General features: G+C 34.9%; 1 protein-coding gene across 1 annotated transcript in view; it reads right to left on the minus strand.

Annotated features, from left to right (window-relative positions):
- The window catches only part of LOC129229599 (retinol dehydrogenase 12-like), a 504,643-nt gene that overhangs the window by 466,075 nt on the left and 20,169 nt on the right, over positions 1–18,399 (minus strand). The window contains exons 5-6 of the mRNA XM_054863939.1: positions 13,864–14,055; positions 5,346–5,455 (exon numbers count right to left, since the gene is read on the minus strand). Coding sequence (XP_054719914.1) covers positions 5,346–5,455; positions 13,864–14,055 — 302 coding nt within the window. The remainder of the gene's footprint in view (positions 1–5,345; positions 5,456–13,863; positions 14,056–18,399) is intronic.

Raw genomic sequence — 18,399 nt, forward strand, 5'->3', positions numbered from 1 at the left:
GATATAGCCGCGGCCATAAAAAGTAACAATTCAATTAACGTAAAATTTAATGACATGTTCAACTACAAAAATATTACATTACTATCATACGTGGACGATTTTCTGAATAAAAACACAAGAAAATTTGTCGATCAATTTTGCTCTTACAATACAAATTGAAAGTTGCAATTTAAACTGCAACAAATTAAGTTTTTGAAAAATTCGCCAGTTTTGTTCATTTATTACAAAAAGAAGAAAATAGTGCCGCCCACCCTCTCTAGTGGTCAGAGAAGTCTGAATGCGATAGGGAGGTCCCGGGTTCGAATCCCGGTTCTGGCATGAATGTGCTTTCTCTCTTCTGTGTGTGAATGTGTTGTTGTGCTGTGAATGGTTGACTATCCTATAAACGGGTCTTTACGGCATGTGTGTACTGTGGAAGTCGGACTTCACCCCAAATTACGGTACAGTTGGAAAAGTGAAGCAGCGCATTCTAAATTTCCAGCCTAGCTGGCACAAGACAACGAAAAAAAAAAAAAAATACTTTCTATATAAATATATCATTTTTTTCTGTGATGTCAAATGTTAAAACAGCCTTTTTTTTAACTTCCTTTTACAAAAAACGAAGTATTGTATTCGCGAAAAAAATTTCACTCAACGATCGGCCTTAATTTCCATTTTTTCAACCCCGAATGAATGTTGAGTTTTTTTTTTTCCGACCCGACCGCACGTGGATATATGCCTAGAAACGTACAGACACCCGAAATATCCATTTTGACGACCCCCGAGTTAATTACAACGAATTTTCTCGTGACATCCGTATGTACGCATGTATGTGCGATGTGCGTATGTGTGTATGTATCTCGCATAACTCAAAAACGGTATGTCCTAGAAAGTTAAAATTTGGTACGTAGAATCCTAGTGGGTCCTAGTTGTGCACCGCTTTCCTTTTGGTTGCATTCGGATGTTCCTAAGAGGGTCTTTTGCCCCTTTTTGGGGGAAATCATTTTTAATTTCGATGTAAACTCAAATGGTGTTATAATTTGTTGGACACTTAGCGATATTTCGCCAGTCTTTTGGTCGCCAAGTTATATTGCCAACTTGGCGACAAGTTTGGCGATTTTTTTTTTTTTAATTTGGTTACAATTTGACCATTGTTGGTGATGTTTAGAGAGTAAAATATTGAATCACATTAAAATTGCTAGTAATGAGGCAATGACATTAAATAGTAGTAAAAGGAAGTCATGTGATGCGCACATCATCCCATTTTAATATAATTTTTCGGGAGACAAAGAAAATGTGTGATATATCCGAATAAGCGATATAACGAGGGGCGATTTAACGAGGGGATACTATTCCAAAGATGTTCTATGTCTCCTCCTCCGGTCGCCTGAACGATATCGCACCTGTACTCAAAACCTTTGCCATGCGCTTTGTGTAGCATGTCCTAAAATCATTAAAGCGATTGCTATAGTGATCCCATTTTGCATTTCGTCAAATTAGCAAGTGAAGGGGGTGGGGCAAGTAAAGGAAACACAGTATCCTTTACATACCCCTAAAAGAAAAAATTCACATGAGGTTATGTCTGTTGAGCTAAGCGTAGGGAATCATAAGGTGCTAAACCATCTCTCGCTTGATTTCCATTTTGACAATCTTTACTAATAATAAAGCTGAAAGTCTCTCTCTCTGTCAGGATATCTGTGACGCGCATAGCGCCAAGACCGTTCGGTCGATTTTCATGAAATATGGCACAAAGTTAGTTTGTAGCATGGGGATGTGCACCTCGAAGCGATTTTTCGAAAATTCGATGTGGTTCTTTTTCTATTCCAATTTTAAGAACCCAATTATCATAAGATGGACGTGTATATTACGAAATTATCATAACGTGGAACTGTAACATGGGCACAAGCCAATTGGCGAGATACGAAATTATCATAACGTGGAGCCGTGACATGGGTACAAGCCAATTGGCAAGAAAATTCACCATACATTATTTGTAAATGTACAGGCAAACCAAAAGACCCTTTAATTTTTCTATTACGGGCAAAGCCGTGCGGGTGCCACTAGTAAATAATAAATAAAAAGTGGGACACATACGGTAACACGCCAGTGACATCTAGCGGCCATGAGTTGAAACATTACAACTCTCTATTTCATTCAAGTTCCACCACCAGACAGCTCTAGGTCCAATATTCTCAAATTCGGTAGCCTTATGAGACGCATTATTATTTTTGAGTCACTCTGTAACATAGAAACTGCCTCTCTCAATGTCAACTAGCTTGCCTCAATGCTCTAAGACAGATATGTCCAACTTACGACCCTCGGGCCATACGTGGTCCATAAAGCTGAGTCTGCCATACATGTGACAAAATAACCGACCAGTTTCTTTCAAAATTACGAGTGATTGTTGCAAATTTGAAACCAAATATCAAAAACTTCTAAAAAAAACAGAAACTTCGCAACATTACAATTAAGCGTATAGTAATGATAGTAACAATTCTCTTGCGCCGTAATTAATTTTCTTTCCTGTGCCGTGTTCCCCCATATTATATTAAAATAATTAAAAAGATTTTAATTTTATATGTGTTCTGGCGACATTCATCTTCTAGTGTAAGGTGTGGCACGCAGGTATAAAAATGTTAAGGACCACTGCTCTAAAAGGAACAAGGAACTACTCGAAGGGGAAAAAATGGCAATGGAAAAGAGAAAAAATCATGATCTGCTTGTGATGATGAATTGAAACAAATTTAACGTTTTTGCACATTATTTTGAGCTTCTTACACATTTTTGCTCACATTCAAGCTTGCAGGATTCCTTCGTATGTTGGAGAAACATATTTTGCAGAGGTAAATATTTTATAAGAATGCGAAATACGTTAGGCAAAAACAGTTGAGGTGTATTTTAAGTGGAAAAACAGCTTATAAGTATGATTAAAACTCCGACGTGCTTTTCTGGCGTCAAATGTTTTAGTATTTGATCATTACCATGAACGTGAATAATATATGGGTGGCAATGCTGTTCACAACATTTACTTCGGGCAAAGCCGTGCGGGTACCAGTAGTTGTAAAAATAAAGCAAATGTAATGCAATTTACATCCACACCACCTTTTCTTTTGGTGGAACTCCTCAAACCTCGAGGTGAGTTTCAAATACACTATATGACCAAAAGTATTGGGACACTTTCAAAAATTCACATTTTTACGTATCTCTCGAGAAATAAAAGGCCAATTACTCTGTAATTTTTTTTTCAAATAAAGGGTATACTTCAGCTGTCATTTTCCAATAAAAAATTAAGTCTACTATTCATTTAGAAGATCCGCAACAAATTGAGGAAACAAAAAAGGTTTTTCATTAACCTTCATTGTAAATAGCTGGAAATAAGCTATAAATTTCTGAAATAAGTTGACGAACTATTTAGACTTTATTTTTATATTTTCGTGAAAGTATCTCCTATACCTACAGAGATATAAGCATTTCTTTCAATAATACAAATTCTTTTTTTGATAGTTTTTGGCTCATAACATGCAGAGATTTCCGTCAAATGTTAATAAACTTTCAGAATATTTTATATCATACAAAAAAAAAAAAAAAAAACATAATAATAAAATTTGAAGTTAAAATCTTGAAAATTGATGCAATACGAACGTTTAAAGCAATTGATTTTTCACTGCGCATGCGCGAAAGATAGCAATTTGTAATCTTCATAATACAAAGGCCAGATAGGTCCCGCAACGCATAAAAAAAATTCCACTTTGATATCTTTAAAATCTAAAAAGTTATCAGCGATCTAATGAGTCGAATTTCAATAATTCTTGAAAAGGCGCTGAAGGTAAGGGGTCGTTCGCAAACTGGCAACACTTTCGGTTAAGTAGATCGTTGATAAATTTTTTTATTTTAAAGATATCCAAGTAGAATTTTTTTATGAGTTGCGAGATCTATGTCTACTTTGGACAGTGAAAGTTATAAATTGCCATCTTTGGCACATGCGCAGTGTCAAATTAATTGCTTTAAACGTTCATATTTCATTAAATGTTCAATCTTTTAGTTTCAAATTTTATTACTATGTTTCTCTTGTATTCTGTCAAATATTCTGAAAGTTAAATAACGGTTCATAAAACCTCTGCATTTTATGAGTCAAAAACCTTCAAGTAAAATGTGTATTTTTGAAAGAAATGCTGCTTATATCTCCGTGCGTATAACAAATACTTTCGCGAAATTATAAAAATAAATTCTTGATAGTTCGCTAACGTATTTCTGAAATTTATAGCTTATTCCCAGCTGTTTACAATGAAGGATGATCAGAAACCTATTTTTGTTTTCCTAATTTGTTACTGGTGTCCTAAATGAATAGTATACACAATTTTTATTGGAAAGTGACAGCAGAAGTATACCTTTTATGCAAAAAAAAAAAAAAAAAAAAATTACAGAGCAATTGATCTATTTCTCGAGAAATCAGTAAAATGTATTATTTTCAAAGTGTCCCAGTGCTTTTGGTCATATAGTGTATGTTTCCCCTACTACAGCACTTTCGATCTACAGGGTCCAGCATATTAACCTCCACTGTGGTAGCAGTATATGTGCCATTTGCAGCAGTAGCAATCAGGGGCGTGCACAGAAATTTTGGGGCCTGGCGCAAATGACTTTTATGGGGACCCTCCATATTGTTTGCCCCTACGTCGCATTTTAAAAATCTCGGACCCCTTCAGGCTCGGGCCCGGGTCAACAGATGTCCCTTTTCTACCTCTCAGCTCGCCCCTGTAGCAATGACATGGCAATCAGGTAAGCATCGTCATGTGTTTTGGAGGAGCATATTCGAAGCGGTGGTTTTTTGATTACTACTTAGCAAGAATTTCACGTTCGGTTTCAGTTAGGATGACATGATCCTGTTGTAGATAGAAAAAAAATGATGCTTGAGTGTCAAACTTTAGAGTCACAGGTTCTGCACTGGCAAAAAAAAAAAACACCTGGTCGACCTCAGACTGTTACAACGCTGAAAAATGAAGCAGTCATTGAGAGCGTTAATCCAGGAATCTTCAAAGTGTTTAACATTTAAACATGCAGCTGGCCAGCGATTTTCTGATAGAAGTGTAAGAAAAATTAATGTAAGAAAATTAAGTATTTCGAATATGCTCTTCCACAACACTATGATGTTCACCACACCATGGCATTGGCTACTGCTGCAAATGGCACATACATTGCAATTTGTGGATATCACTTCTACCACCATATCCCCACCACAACTCACACAGCGCCCTCTCCAAATATGGGAGGTTAATATACCGAGCTTCATATGAATATATAATTGAGTAAACTAAAGGTTAGACGCTTCTCAGACATTAACATCGCTTTATAAAATCGGAATTCATTACCTTTCCAAGAAAAAGAAAGCCAAGTTTCGATAAAGCAACCAATAATCCATTTCTGCCAGAAAAGACGTTAGTCCTAACCGCCCCAGGATGCACAGCATTCACCGTTACGCCTGAAATAGGTATAATTTTTTTTAATAGCAGCAGCTCCGTAATACATACAGCTCAGAAACTTAGCCATCAGTATTACGTTCTTTTTTCTTTCTTTTTTTTTTTTTGAGCAATCACGATTGCTTATTGCTTTCATTTGACCGTTCTTATGTCCGGTTACTTTTTCAGATTGGACCAGGGGCCTCTGCAGCACTGGGAGCTGCTCCTCTGGTCATAGCCTCCACTAGCAGCACTGTCCACCGGAATCCCCTCCTCCTCCCATGCGGTGACGTCCACGTCCTGCCCCCCATACACACACTCCTACATACACACACGTCTACACACAAACAAGTCCTTACACACATACACACACGTAACCGCCTAGGAGGAGCGGCAGGCTTGGGAGGACATGTGAGCCGTTTCTAGAAACAATAGCCTCCAATGAGTAGGGTCCTGTCGCAACTCGTGATTGCGAAAAACATAATTCGAATTCAAAGTGTCAGAATTCAAATTAGATACACACACACACAGATATATATATATATATATATATATATATATATATATATATATATATATATATATATATATATATATATATATATATATATATATATATATATATATATATATATATATATATATATATTAGGGTGGCCCTTATTTTTCAACTTTCGAAAAAGTTAGCTCCCAACCCCCTATTTTGTTCCAATGGACAAAAAAATGATGTGTTCAAAATATTAGCTCAATCGGAAAAGTTTAAGGGGTGCCGCAACAAGCATGAAATTATCAAATTTTCTCCAAAAAAGGAATTTTTCAAATCTTTTCAAGTTAAAAAAAAAGCATCTCTCATATTTACATTTTTGACGTACCTATATCTTCTTACAGGTGTTATTTTGCTCTAACTGGTTTTTCAGAGACTTTCTATGTCTTTCCCCCTTTTTCCTCTGACGTCTTTTGTGGTATCAAAGCTTTTTGACCAAGACACCATTCACTACTCATGACGCGTTCTTGCTACTGCAATTGTTTCTACATCAATCTTATGAAAATTTCCCTGTCAACTTTTTAATTGAGTTATTTTTGTAGTCACACTTAATTTTATGAGTAATTTTTAAACTAATTAAAAATATAATTTGAGTATTATCATATATATCAGGATTAGGACCATGATAGTAAATATAATGTTTGTATTATTAATCAAATCCTATTTTTTTTCCCAAATGATTGGATAAACTTAAATTAACTCTATTTTTATTATGTGCTTCGTTTGATTATTTTCTAACTAAGTATAACCTTGTCTTTGTTCATTACCATCATTACCATTCCATCGTTTATTATTCCAATACATGAAACAAATCAATTGTCGAGCCGAGAACATGTTTCATTTTTACGGTAGTTTGCTGCTTTGATATGATAAAGACTGCTGCTTTTTAATCCCAAGTTTTAAATAGAGTCACAATACATATGATCTACATCTATTTAGAAGAAAATTTGATGAATTGTACAAAATAAGAGTTCCAATTGAAACATCTTTTAGGCGAACATCAGTCCTCTCTCTGTCCAGTATATCTCCCATCCCCCTTAACCGTTTCCCACCATCCCCTTCCGAAGAAGACCCCACATTTGGTCAGAGGTCAAAAGTCAAGCGGGGGTGAGAGACGACCTTGGGTGAGCGTGGGAGCAGCTGCCCACAATAGAGCCCCTAGGGGCCTTAGCCCCCAAGAGTGCTGCTGGTAACTTGCGCCTGACTTTCGTGTCATTATCAACTCCGACTTGCAAAATGGCATCAACGTCTTCCGGTAGCTCATTAAACAAGTTGAGAAAAGATTTCTACATTGATCTTGTTGGCAACATTTCTAATCAAATTGTTGGAGCAAAGCTACCATCGAATAGACAAGTCTTGAGCGTCTTTTTTTACAATATAAAAGTTGTAAATATGACAAAAAAAGAAAGTGCAACATTAGTGATTCAAGAAGTATCTGTTTTTTGGCAAAAGGCAAGAATTCCCACTAAAAGAACGGATCACTGCGTTGACAAGTTAGTCAAACTCCATGATGAATGGAAACATTTGCAGAAAAGTTTTTCGAGAACTTCAGGGAAAGCAAAAATGAGAAGAGATTCTTTTGAAGAAATTATGGACGATCTCTTCGATATTGCTCATGCAAATGCTTTAGAAGACATCAAAATTGAAGAAGATAGGAAATTTCTAATTCTTCAGCGCCAAAAAGGAAGACCGGGCTCCATGGTTGGTGTTGACCTAAAATTAACACAAAAAGAAGACAGGAAATCAAAGAAAAACAGAACAGAAGTTGCCCGAAAGGAACGAACTTATGAAGAAATGGAACGACAATTAGTCGACACATCTTATGATATAGTTTCAAGCAGCCCAAGCAGTGACGGTTTTGACGACAGTAGCAGCCCTTCTTCTGTCATTGATAAACAATTACCAGAAACTGATATAGACACACTTGAGAGTACGGACAGTACGACTTACGCAGAAACTAGAGGTACATTGCATTTTTTTACTCCTCGTCTATCTGAAGTTTTTGATAGATGTAAAATCACAGATAGAAATGGAATTTACATACTGGTAGCTGCTGCAGAAGCATTTGGACTTGATACTAAAGACCTGATCATTAATCGAACTTCTCTTCAACGCCTCCGAAAGAAATTTAGAGAAGAAAGACATGCGGAAATTCAGAAAAAATTTAATTTAAATGATTGCCAAGAGCTTGTCTTACACTGGGATGGAAAATTGCTCCCAACACTTGCAGGAGTCGAAAAAACTGACAGACTGGCAATAATAGTAACTTTCCAAGGCAAGGAGCAAATGTTGGGAGTTCCTGAAATCCCATCCTCATCAGGAGAAGAACAAGCCATGGCTATTTATGAAGCAGTTGAAAAGTGGGGATTAAACGATAAAATTCAAGCACTTTGCTGTGATACAACAGCCAGCAACACAGGCCGAATAAATGGTGCCTGTATTAATCTAGAAAAATTGTTTGATCGTGATCTGCTGTACCTTCCTTGTCGTCATCACATTTTTGAGTTAGTTTTAAAGGGATGTTTTGACTCTCTAATGAGTGCAACTTCTGGTCCAGACATGCCACTTTTCAAAAGATTTAAAGAAACTTGGACAAAACTCGACAAAAAAAATTATACCACTGGTAGCAATGAAGTACCTCATGATATTCGTGCAACCATGCTCGAATTTCTTGATCAACACCTTTCAGCTCGGAAACAACAGCGCGATGATTACCGAGAACTGTTGGAATTAAGTATGATATTTCTTGGTGGGGGGGGGGGATTCCAAAGTGTGGAATATCATTTCGTAAGCCAGGAGCTGTAAGTCATGCTAGGTGGATGTCAAAGTCCATTTATGCACTCAAGATTTACTTATTTCAGGATCAGTTTCCCTTATCTGAAAGGGAGAAGAACTCTTTAAGAAGAATATGTATTTTTCTTGCTCGAGTCTACGTTCGATCTTGGTTTCTCTCCCCGGAAGCAGTTAAAGCTCCATATCACGATTTCCTATTTATGCGTCAACTGATCGATTACCAGGATATTGATACAGAAATCAGTATTGTTGCTCTCAAAAAATTTTCAAAACATCTCTGGTACTTAGCTCCTGAAACTATGGCTCTATCCTTATTTGATGATAATGTTCCAACCTCGGTTAAGAGAAACACGGCACAAATTATGTTGGAAGCAGATAAAGATGAAGAATCGCAAGAAGCAGAAAACCAACAAAAGAGATACATTCCACATCAAAACAATTTTTCTAAGTCTATTAACAACGAATTTTCATCTTTTGTGACACCTGTTACAAAACATTTCCTCACCCGATTTTCTGTAAGTTCTGATTTTCTCAACAAAGACCCTTCAACTTGGAAAGATGACCCTGGTTACACAAGTGGAAAGGAAAAACTTGATAAAATAATTGTTGTGAATGATGCTGCAGAAAGAGGGGTCAAACTAATTCAGGAATACAACAATATTCTTACAAAAGATGAAAATGAAAAACAATTTGTTTTACAAATTGTTGCTGAAGATCGCAAAAGATACCCTACTGCTACTAAATCCTCACTTAGGAAAAAATAATGTTGAACATTCGCTTGTTCCCGCTGTGTTTTGGTTCTGTAGAAATTGTTTGTCATAATAAAATGTATTTATCCTCTAAAAGCTGTTATGTTAGTAAAGAAAAATTAAATATTGTTAAAAAAGCACGAGATTTCTAGGATTTGCTGAACTTCAAGTCGTTTGCGGCACCCCTAGAAATTGTCCAAATGAAGAGAAATTTTACACAGCCTGCTTTATTATTCATTGGAACAAGATAAGAGGTTGGGAGCAATAAAATTTTAACTTTCGAAAAATACCCTATAGCTAAGGGCCACCCTAATATATATATATAAACAAGAGATACAATTTAAGACAATTTTAAAATAGAAATTCAAAGAAATTGAAAAAATCAACGACATTAAAAAAACTGAAAGAATAAATACAAAAGTGTACCTTAATGCCAGCGCAAAGCTGCTTGAAACAAAAACAGTACAAACATATTCACACAAACAGTCAAAATACAAATGAAAAAGCAAATGAAAAAAGCGAGAACTTCAAAATGGTAAATGAAAAAGGTGAACCCAGGACCAACACTTTCTCAAGGGGGGATTGGTCCTAAAGTTGCTAGACAGAAAGGGCCTTGTGAACTTTAGGACCAATCCCCCCCCCCCCTTGAGAAAGAGTTGGTCCTGGGTTCACCTTTTTCATTTTCCATTTTGAAGTTCTCGCTTTTTTCATTTGCTTTTTCATTTGTATTTTGACTGTTTGTGTGAATATATATATATATATATATATATATATATATATATATATATATATATATATATATATATATATATATATATATATATATATATATATATATATATATATATATAAAATCTTTTCTGATTTCGATAAATTTTAATGAATAAAAAACATTTTTTTACAATACTGCCACCAGAACTCTACAAGCAAGGCAGCTTGTAGAGTTCGGGCAGCTTTGTATAAGGTAGAAACTGAGAAAAAAAAAGACTTAAGTTATAAACAGTTTTTTGCTTTCAAGTTTACAATGTTGCTATGTAACTGAGGAGGGTACCTCTTTCTGCTTTCAGCAAATTTCTGTTTATTTTGAGCCTGTCTAAAGCAGCATGCTTTATAATAGAGAAATCAGCATTGCTAAAGAGTGCAAATACCTAGCAATAACTTGAACTTAATAATATACTTTTCCATCAAGGGAGCAAACATTTAGTAAAATTTTTAAATTAGGATCCCTATACGTACATCGATCCAAAAACATAGATGCTGTGAAACATCGCATCTTTTTACTGCATGTTCCTGCACAATAAACTCTAAAAAATGTTTTAAGTCTAGAACTAAATTCATAGTAAACAATTAATTTATTGAGTTGATTTTTAACTGTCAAAGAAAAGCTAATAATAATAATCATAATTAATTATTAACATTACAAATTAAGTAATGCAAGCGAAGAAATAATTTACACAATTGAAATACAAAAAATTGATGCATCAATGCAAGTTAATTGAAATGATTTCGTAATATCTTTCAAATTTTGACCTGAATAATACAAACTGAATCGCACTGGCTTTGGCAGGAAACAGGTAGCAAAGTTGAGTCAAAAACTGAATCATTCCATGTCAAGTGACCTCGTCGTCTCCACCCGATTTGAACGAAATTTCATTTAATTGCAGACATGCCATTGAAACTCACCTCTACAAGTTTTCAGCTTCCAAGCAGCTCCTAAGGATCTAGGATTGTTTTTTTTTTTTTTTTAAACGAGCTGATGTGTGCCTCACATGACTTAATGTCATTTTCCCATTATTGGTGATTTTCATGTGATTCAACAGTACACTCTCTAAACACCACCAACAATAACCAAATTGAAACCAGATTTTTAAAACAAAAATCGCCAAATTTGTCGCCAAGTTGGCGACAAATCTTGGCGATCAAAAGACTGGCGATATATCGCCAAGTGTCCGCCAAATTGTAACACCACTTGAGTTTACAGCGGAATTAACAATGATTTCCCCCCAAAAAGAGGCAAAAGACCCCCTCAGAAACACCCGAATGCAACCAAAAGGGGAGGCGCACAACTAGACTGTGACTCAACGTTGTCGCGGTGTTGTTTCACGGAACCTTGGGTTATTTTGCGATGCAATTTCTTCATCTAACATAGACGCAATATGTACTAAAATATCTTGATCATTGAGCCTGGCTTGAGATAAAGGATAAACATAATTCACTTGTAAGTCTTGTCATTAGTATTCGGTGCATTGAAGCACACTTTTTATCTCTTAGCCTATTCATAAAAATGTTTCCCTCCTCTCGGGGGGGGGGGGGGTCTAAGCGACAGGCTCCTACATATTTGAAGACTAGCGCTGGGAACTAAAAGATGCTAGCCAGCAAGGCTTTCAAAGAGCAAAGAAACTGTGAGCTGTAAACGACAATGCGGAGCTTGTCGCGACACTTATCGACGCCTTTGCTAAGATGATAACGAAGGATGAAAAACAGAAATGGTGTTTTCTTCAAGTGGTCCAGGAACTCCAAAAAAAAAATGTACCACGCTTTTAAGAAAAATACACTTAAAAATTAATTTCAGACCTAATGAGTAAGTTATATTACGTTTTTTGCATTTGATTTGTTTTTCATATTTTCTCTGGATTTGATTAGTTTTTCATTTTTTCTGTATTTCATTCGGGTTTTTTTTTTTCTTTTTCCTTTTTTTTTTTTTGCATAATGTTTTTTTTTTTTTTTTCGTGACGCATACTTGCGTATTTTTGTCGATATTATGAAATTTGCATATGGCTGTGCAACATTTAAATATAAAGATATTTTACCAAAATTTCACACAAATTATCATGGTATACAATGCGAGAAAAATTACAATTATTTTTCCCATAGATTTCTGAAGCATCTTAATGTTCACTCAAAAAGAAAAAATAAAAAAGGAAAAGAAAATCAAGGTGAGGAAAAGAAATATTATTCACAATAAATGATTGTTCTAGTTTTCTTACTTCCAATGGAAGAACATGGAAGAGTTGAACAAATTATATATAAAACTCAAATTACATTCAGAGATTTAAAATATTTATAGCGACTTGAAATGCATGCTAAGTACATATTTAAAGTAAAATTATAGTTTATTGAATCAATGATTTGTTAAGAGAGGTTGACAATAATATAGGTTCATGCGCATCTTAGAAGAAAACTATAATATAAAACTCATATCAATATTTGAGGAATACTTTAGAAACACTCGAAACTCTTTTCAACGGTGCCCTGGAAAAATGATTGTTAACTTTTCTGCACTATTAGTCTACTTCTATAGACAATAGGGAAAACTCTTTCCGAGGTGATAGGTCTCGTAATAACTAAACTGATAAAATTTCACTGTAAACATATTCACATTTATTAAGAATATTTTTGGTTTAAATATAAACGAGGAAGCATCGACCTGCAAACATCGGAGGTAAAAAACATCGATGTTTCGAAAATATTGACATCGATGTCACACCACCTAGACGTAACCCAGCCGTAGGTGGGGTTTGGTCTTTGGGGGACCAGGCCCGTCCCTATGCCGGTCCCAAGCCCGGGTAAATGGGGAGGGTTTTGCGATGGTGTAGCATCCACGCATGTAAAATTACCACTCTTTACTTACGCTTGAGCAGATCTGTATCTGCCCAGTGGCTATCGAGTGGAACAGTGAGTAGGCAATGGGCACCACCGGAGTCAGGTCTGTACCTGGGTCCACGGTGTCTAGAGTCGTAAGTGGTTTAGTTCTCGTTCCCTTATGGGTAAGGGGGCCCTGGCCGAAAGGTCCGTTCTCTGGAAGCCCCAGATGGCATAGCAGAGCGGGGTTCCCTATTGTGTACCACCTAGACGCAAGTTCCTACATTATGATTATTTAGTGGCAACTGGATCTTGAGCCACATCGAGTACAACCGTAAGCTTTGTGAAAGCGATTCATTCGCTTCCTGTAAAACATGTTTAACGTAAACTCCAGTGTAAATATGTAGATAGCGCAGCATTAAAAATGCTAAATTTGAAGTCTAAAGTGATTAATCTACCACTGAAATCAAGAAATCGAAAATTAGGCTTAAAGTTTTTATGAACACGTCCAAAAGAAAGAGAAACGTCTAAAGTTGAAACGTTAAAATTCAGATTCCCTTTACCTACTCAGGACCCGATTACTGAATAGGCCAGCTAGGCCACGGCCTAGGGCCCCCACTCTTTAAGGGCCCCCAAATGGCCAAAAGTGTTTTTATGCAATGGCTAAAATTGTAAGATTTAACTACTTAGGGGCTTTGAAAAAGTGTTTGGCCTAGGGCCCCCTGACACATTAATCGGGCCCTGTACCTACTCAAGAACTTACCTGTTCCAGAAAGTCTTGAAGCTAATTCTTTTGTGAAGTATATGTTTGCCAACTTTGAGTTGAAGTAATATCTCATGTTATACAGAGGCTCCGATTTCTCATTATTTAAGTCGTCCACATCTAATTTAGCGTGGGTGTAGGCAGCAGAAGACACGTTAATAATTCTGCTCGGAGAACTCTTTTTCAGTAAATCTTTAAAGAAGAAAAAAAGTTTTTAGACAAAGGAAATGAGGTTGATAGTGCCATATAGATCAATCACAAACATACAGACACACAGAGAGACATATTCCTAAAATAATCAAAATGGAGTCAGTCCCCATACAAATGTGTAAATCGGTCAAAATTTCGAAAATTTTAAACTATTTAATGTTTTTTTTTACATAGATGAAAAGCAAAAGAGATGGCACATGATGCGTTTGGCTTAGTTTAGTAACAAATCAACGGTTGACCATCATGTGCACATATCGTTCACTCATTTCAACAACGTCAAATTTCAAAAAAAAAAAAAAAAAACTTTATTTTTCTGGTGAGCGATTTTAAAAATTAAAAGTATGATATCATATGGCAAAATTGTATTTCAAGCCATTGATTGAACGTTTTCTTACGCATAAGGTCTTTTTCAAGAAAATCTGGTGTTTCTTCTCTGTTTCGTGAAGAAAAAGTAAAAATTTTTAAAAATTGCCTTTTGTTTATGACGTAATTGCACTAAATTTCAAGGATGCTTTTGAAAATGTCTCAAAATATGTCATTATTGTTTCTAATTGTTTTCCTTAAAGTGCCGACAGTACCGACATAAGTGCAAATAGTGCGTTCTTGACTAAAAAATAAGAATGAAAAATGCTCTTTTTTTTGGGTGTGCAGTACTGTTTTCGGAAAAAATAACACCACCTTTCAATGTACTACAGAGATGTTTCATGCCTAATGGATCATGCACAACCAAGTGACATTTTTAGAAAAAACATTTCGAAAATACTTGAGAATGCGAATGCGATGTTTTTGCTCTTTAACAGTGAAATATTAAACTATAGAAATACAGGTCTTGTAGAGATATGCTACACTGTAACAAATTTCAGAAACGTTTTTCGATATAACGGAAACGTTTCTAAAATAGCAAAATTCCTTCATCCATAGCTAACTTCTTATCTATTCAGAAAGCTTTTGTTATTTAAAAAAATCTAAAGACGGGAAGTGTTGACGCAAATTTTATGCTTTCAACACGGGCGCCAGTGAGTCGGAAGTAACGAGAACGTATTTTTTCGTTTTTCCTTATCTATGGTAGCATTGAATTGCTTGTTATTTCATGTCCAGAGAGTAGTAATATATGGATGCCTCAGTTGCCAAATCGATTAACTCCACTTTTTTGAAAAAAATCCTCATTTCTGCTTTAATAGTGCTTAATCAATGCTTAGAATGGGAATTTATATTACACTTTTGGTTCAGTACATTTCTGATCCTGCGATAGCAGAAAATGTAACACGAAGGAGGGCCCATTCACTCCTATAGATAACACTATCTTCTTCATCACTTTTCTCGACTTTTTGTTTTATGGAGTTAATCGATTTGACAAGTGAAGCATCCATATGTCGAAACTATTTTTCTGCCTTTGCATTTTGGACTGGCCTTGATTTATAGACGATGTCCGCAACACCGCAATTATTACGTTAGTTAATAACGCTTAGGATCTTCAGAATTTCCAGTGCGACTATGATTAAACACATTGTGTGTTCAAGCGTGAATAGTTTCAACATCCGTGTTAATACTTTATAAAACAAAACCGTTTGGATTACTTGTACAGTTGCAATGGAGATACTTGGAATTTTATTCCGCTGATGTTCACTTCTAAGTATTAATGAATATTTTAAAACTTGTTATTATATAAATTTATATTTTTTGTTGATATGCATTTGATGGGGTTCCAATTTTAACTGCTTTTGGATTTATCGAATTACTTTAAAGTTATCCTACATACCTATGTGCGCAGTGTATCTATGTACTATTTGATGTAACCAATTGAAACTGATAAATTACGTAAGAGAAAAGTTAGGATTTATATTTTATAAGCAATCACAGAAAAGTTATTCCGAAATACTCGAAAACGGTTTGGAAATACGAACATTATTCCAAAATAATAATAATAATAATAATAATAATAATAATAATAATAATAATAATAATAATAATAATTGTTTAATTCATTGAAAATATGGTAATGTAAATGCTTTCTAGTATAGTAATATGCTTCATAAGAAAATGTGTCAGTATTATTTACCTTTATTTATTATTATTTATATTCATTTAAAAATATTTATACCATTAGAAAATAACCCAGTTATCTATTAATAAGCAACATAGGCAATTATATTCATCTGCTTATTAATTTTGTTAAATGTAGTTAATAGTAAAAAATTGCTTAATATTTGTTGCTCCGTAAATAACATTTCATATGCGGATATACTCTAGTGTAATATAGGACAGTCAGGATTAATGAGTCAGTGGCAAAAATGGAACAGCTGCATTTACATGTCGAAATAAAAAGTAATATTATTTCAAACTTGTCCAAAACAGTCATTGTTTTAAAAGTGATCATTTTCTAATACTATGTTAATTATATGCAATGTCTATAATTATGGAGAGAAGACGAACGGGGTTCACCACGCAGACCGTGCCGTTGGCATTTCAGGGTTTTTTTTTTTTTTTTTTTTTTTTTTTAAGGGAGGGGAGGTGCGCTTCATATAATTTTATGGGTGCACCATCACCCTTGTGGTAGGGAGGTGGGGATCTCTGATATTTGAAATGGAATAATCATGTAATAGAATTCAGTGTTCTAATAAATAGAATTAATAATGAATTTTCCGAAACTTAAAAAAAAAAAAAATTAATTTAAAAAAAAAATCAGAAACCTATTTTGATATTGATTCTGATTAAGTATTTATGTTTGATAAATTGGAAAAGGGTGAGAAAAGAAAAACCAACCAAATGGTTCCAGCAGGGAGCTTTGGTGTCATATTGAAATTCATCATTTTCTCTGTTGGTACTTTCCGGTACACTTTGTTCGTCAGAAAAATTGACTTGACGTAGAAAAAATTCAGGAATGAGAGAGCGAAGGGTAGGTAAGTTCTGTCAAATTTTATCCGAAAATAAACTATCAAGTTTGGTATAAGATTTTTTTTTTTTTTTTTTTTTTTTAACGCTCTGCATTAAAAATATAATAAGCTGATAATTTTGTCGTAAAAATGTTGAGAAAAACTGTGGTTTAAGGTTGCTTAACAAACAATCCATAACCATTTGAGAAAGTACCCTTCTCCCCTCCCTCGACATCGAAGAAATTGAAAACTTAAACTTATTTTGTGATTAGGTATTTAACTACTATATTATTTCATAAACTTTCGATAATTTATATCAGTGCATATGTTATGCTGTTAATCTAATCATGCTATTTTTCGTTAGAAATTCATTTTTTAAAAATCCACGAATGATTTTAAAATTGCTTGTTTAACAAATTTATTGCTGTTAAATATGAAAGAATTGAAACTGATATGGTACGCAACATTATGGTTAAAATTTTAAATTTTAGGCAAAATCACAGAAAAAGGATTCTAAACTACTCGGAAACGTTTTTGAAAATTTCATAGAGAATTCCGAAATACTTGGAAACTTATCTGAAAATTTCATGAACCGCAGCTGCACAATATACTCAGAAACGTTTTCGTAAATTACAGAAATAAGATTCCGAAATACTCAGAAACGTTTCTGGACGTTACCGAAAGAGGATTCCGAAATTACTCAGAAATGTTTTTGAAAATTTCATGAACCGCAGCAGCCCAATATACTCAGAAACGTTTTTTATTTATTTATTTTTTTTTTACAGTGTCATTCATGGCAGTTAAAAAATAGGCATAACTCAAAATCGCTAATTTTTGAGACATGACGTTTTTGAAAAAAGTGAGCGATATACTTAGCCAAAGAGACTGAGCTCTAAATGTAGCTACGAATCCCTAGGGGACCTACAACTTTAAAAGTGGACTTCGAACAACTGTGAGACAATCAGATAACTCGCTATTTCGATCTTTAACGCACGGACCGCTTAACACGACGCTGTGTTTTATCGAGCATAATACTGGCCATGCATTTACACAGTTTTTGAAGCCTACATGTCAAAATTTTAAAAGAAAAAAAATGGAGAGTGTTTGGCAAAATTTGAATTTTAGAGAACTTTGAAGTACGGATGTTCGGATCTGAGACATTCCGGTCGATTATCGTACCAGTCAAGCTTCTTCCCCTGTTGTCATCGGCCAGACACGCGGCCGAAATTGCATCGGATATCCGATTCGCCAACCTGATGTCAAATTTGTAGTCGAAAACGAAGCGAGGTTTTAAGTTTAAGAAATGAAATGAAAATGAATAGCTGTTTTAACATCTTGCATGCGTAAGTGTATGAGTTAACGTATTTGTCTTACAACGTTGCCTAAATTTCAGTCTATTAACCAAGAGAAGTTTTCAAGGATGGGTCAGTTTCATTTTTTAACTGACTTTGTA

This window comes from Uloborus diversus, chromosome 1, assembly GCF_026930045.1.
Source record: "Uloborus diversus isolate 005 chromosome 1, Udiv.v.3.1, whole genome shotgun sequence".
Classification (NCBI taxonomy): domain Eukaryota; kingdom Metazoa; phylum Arthropoda; class Arachnida; order Araneae; family Uloboridae; genus Uloborus; species Uloborus diversus.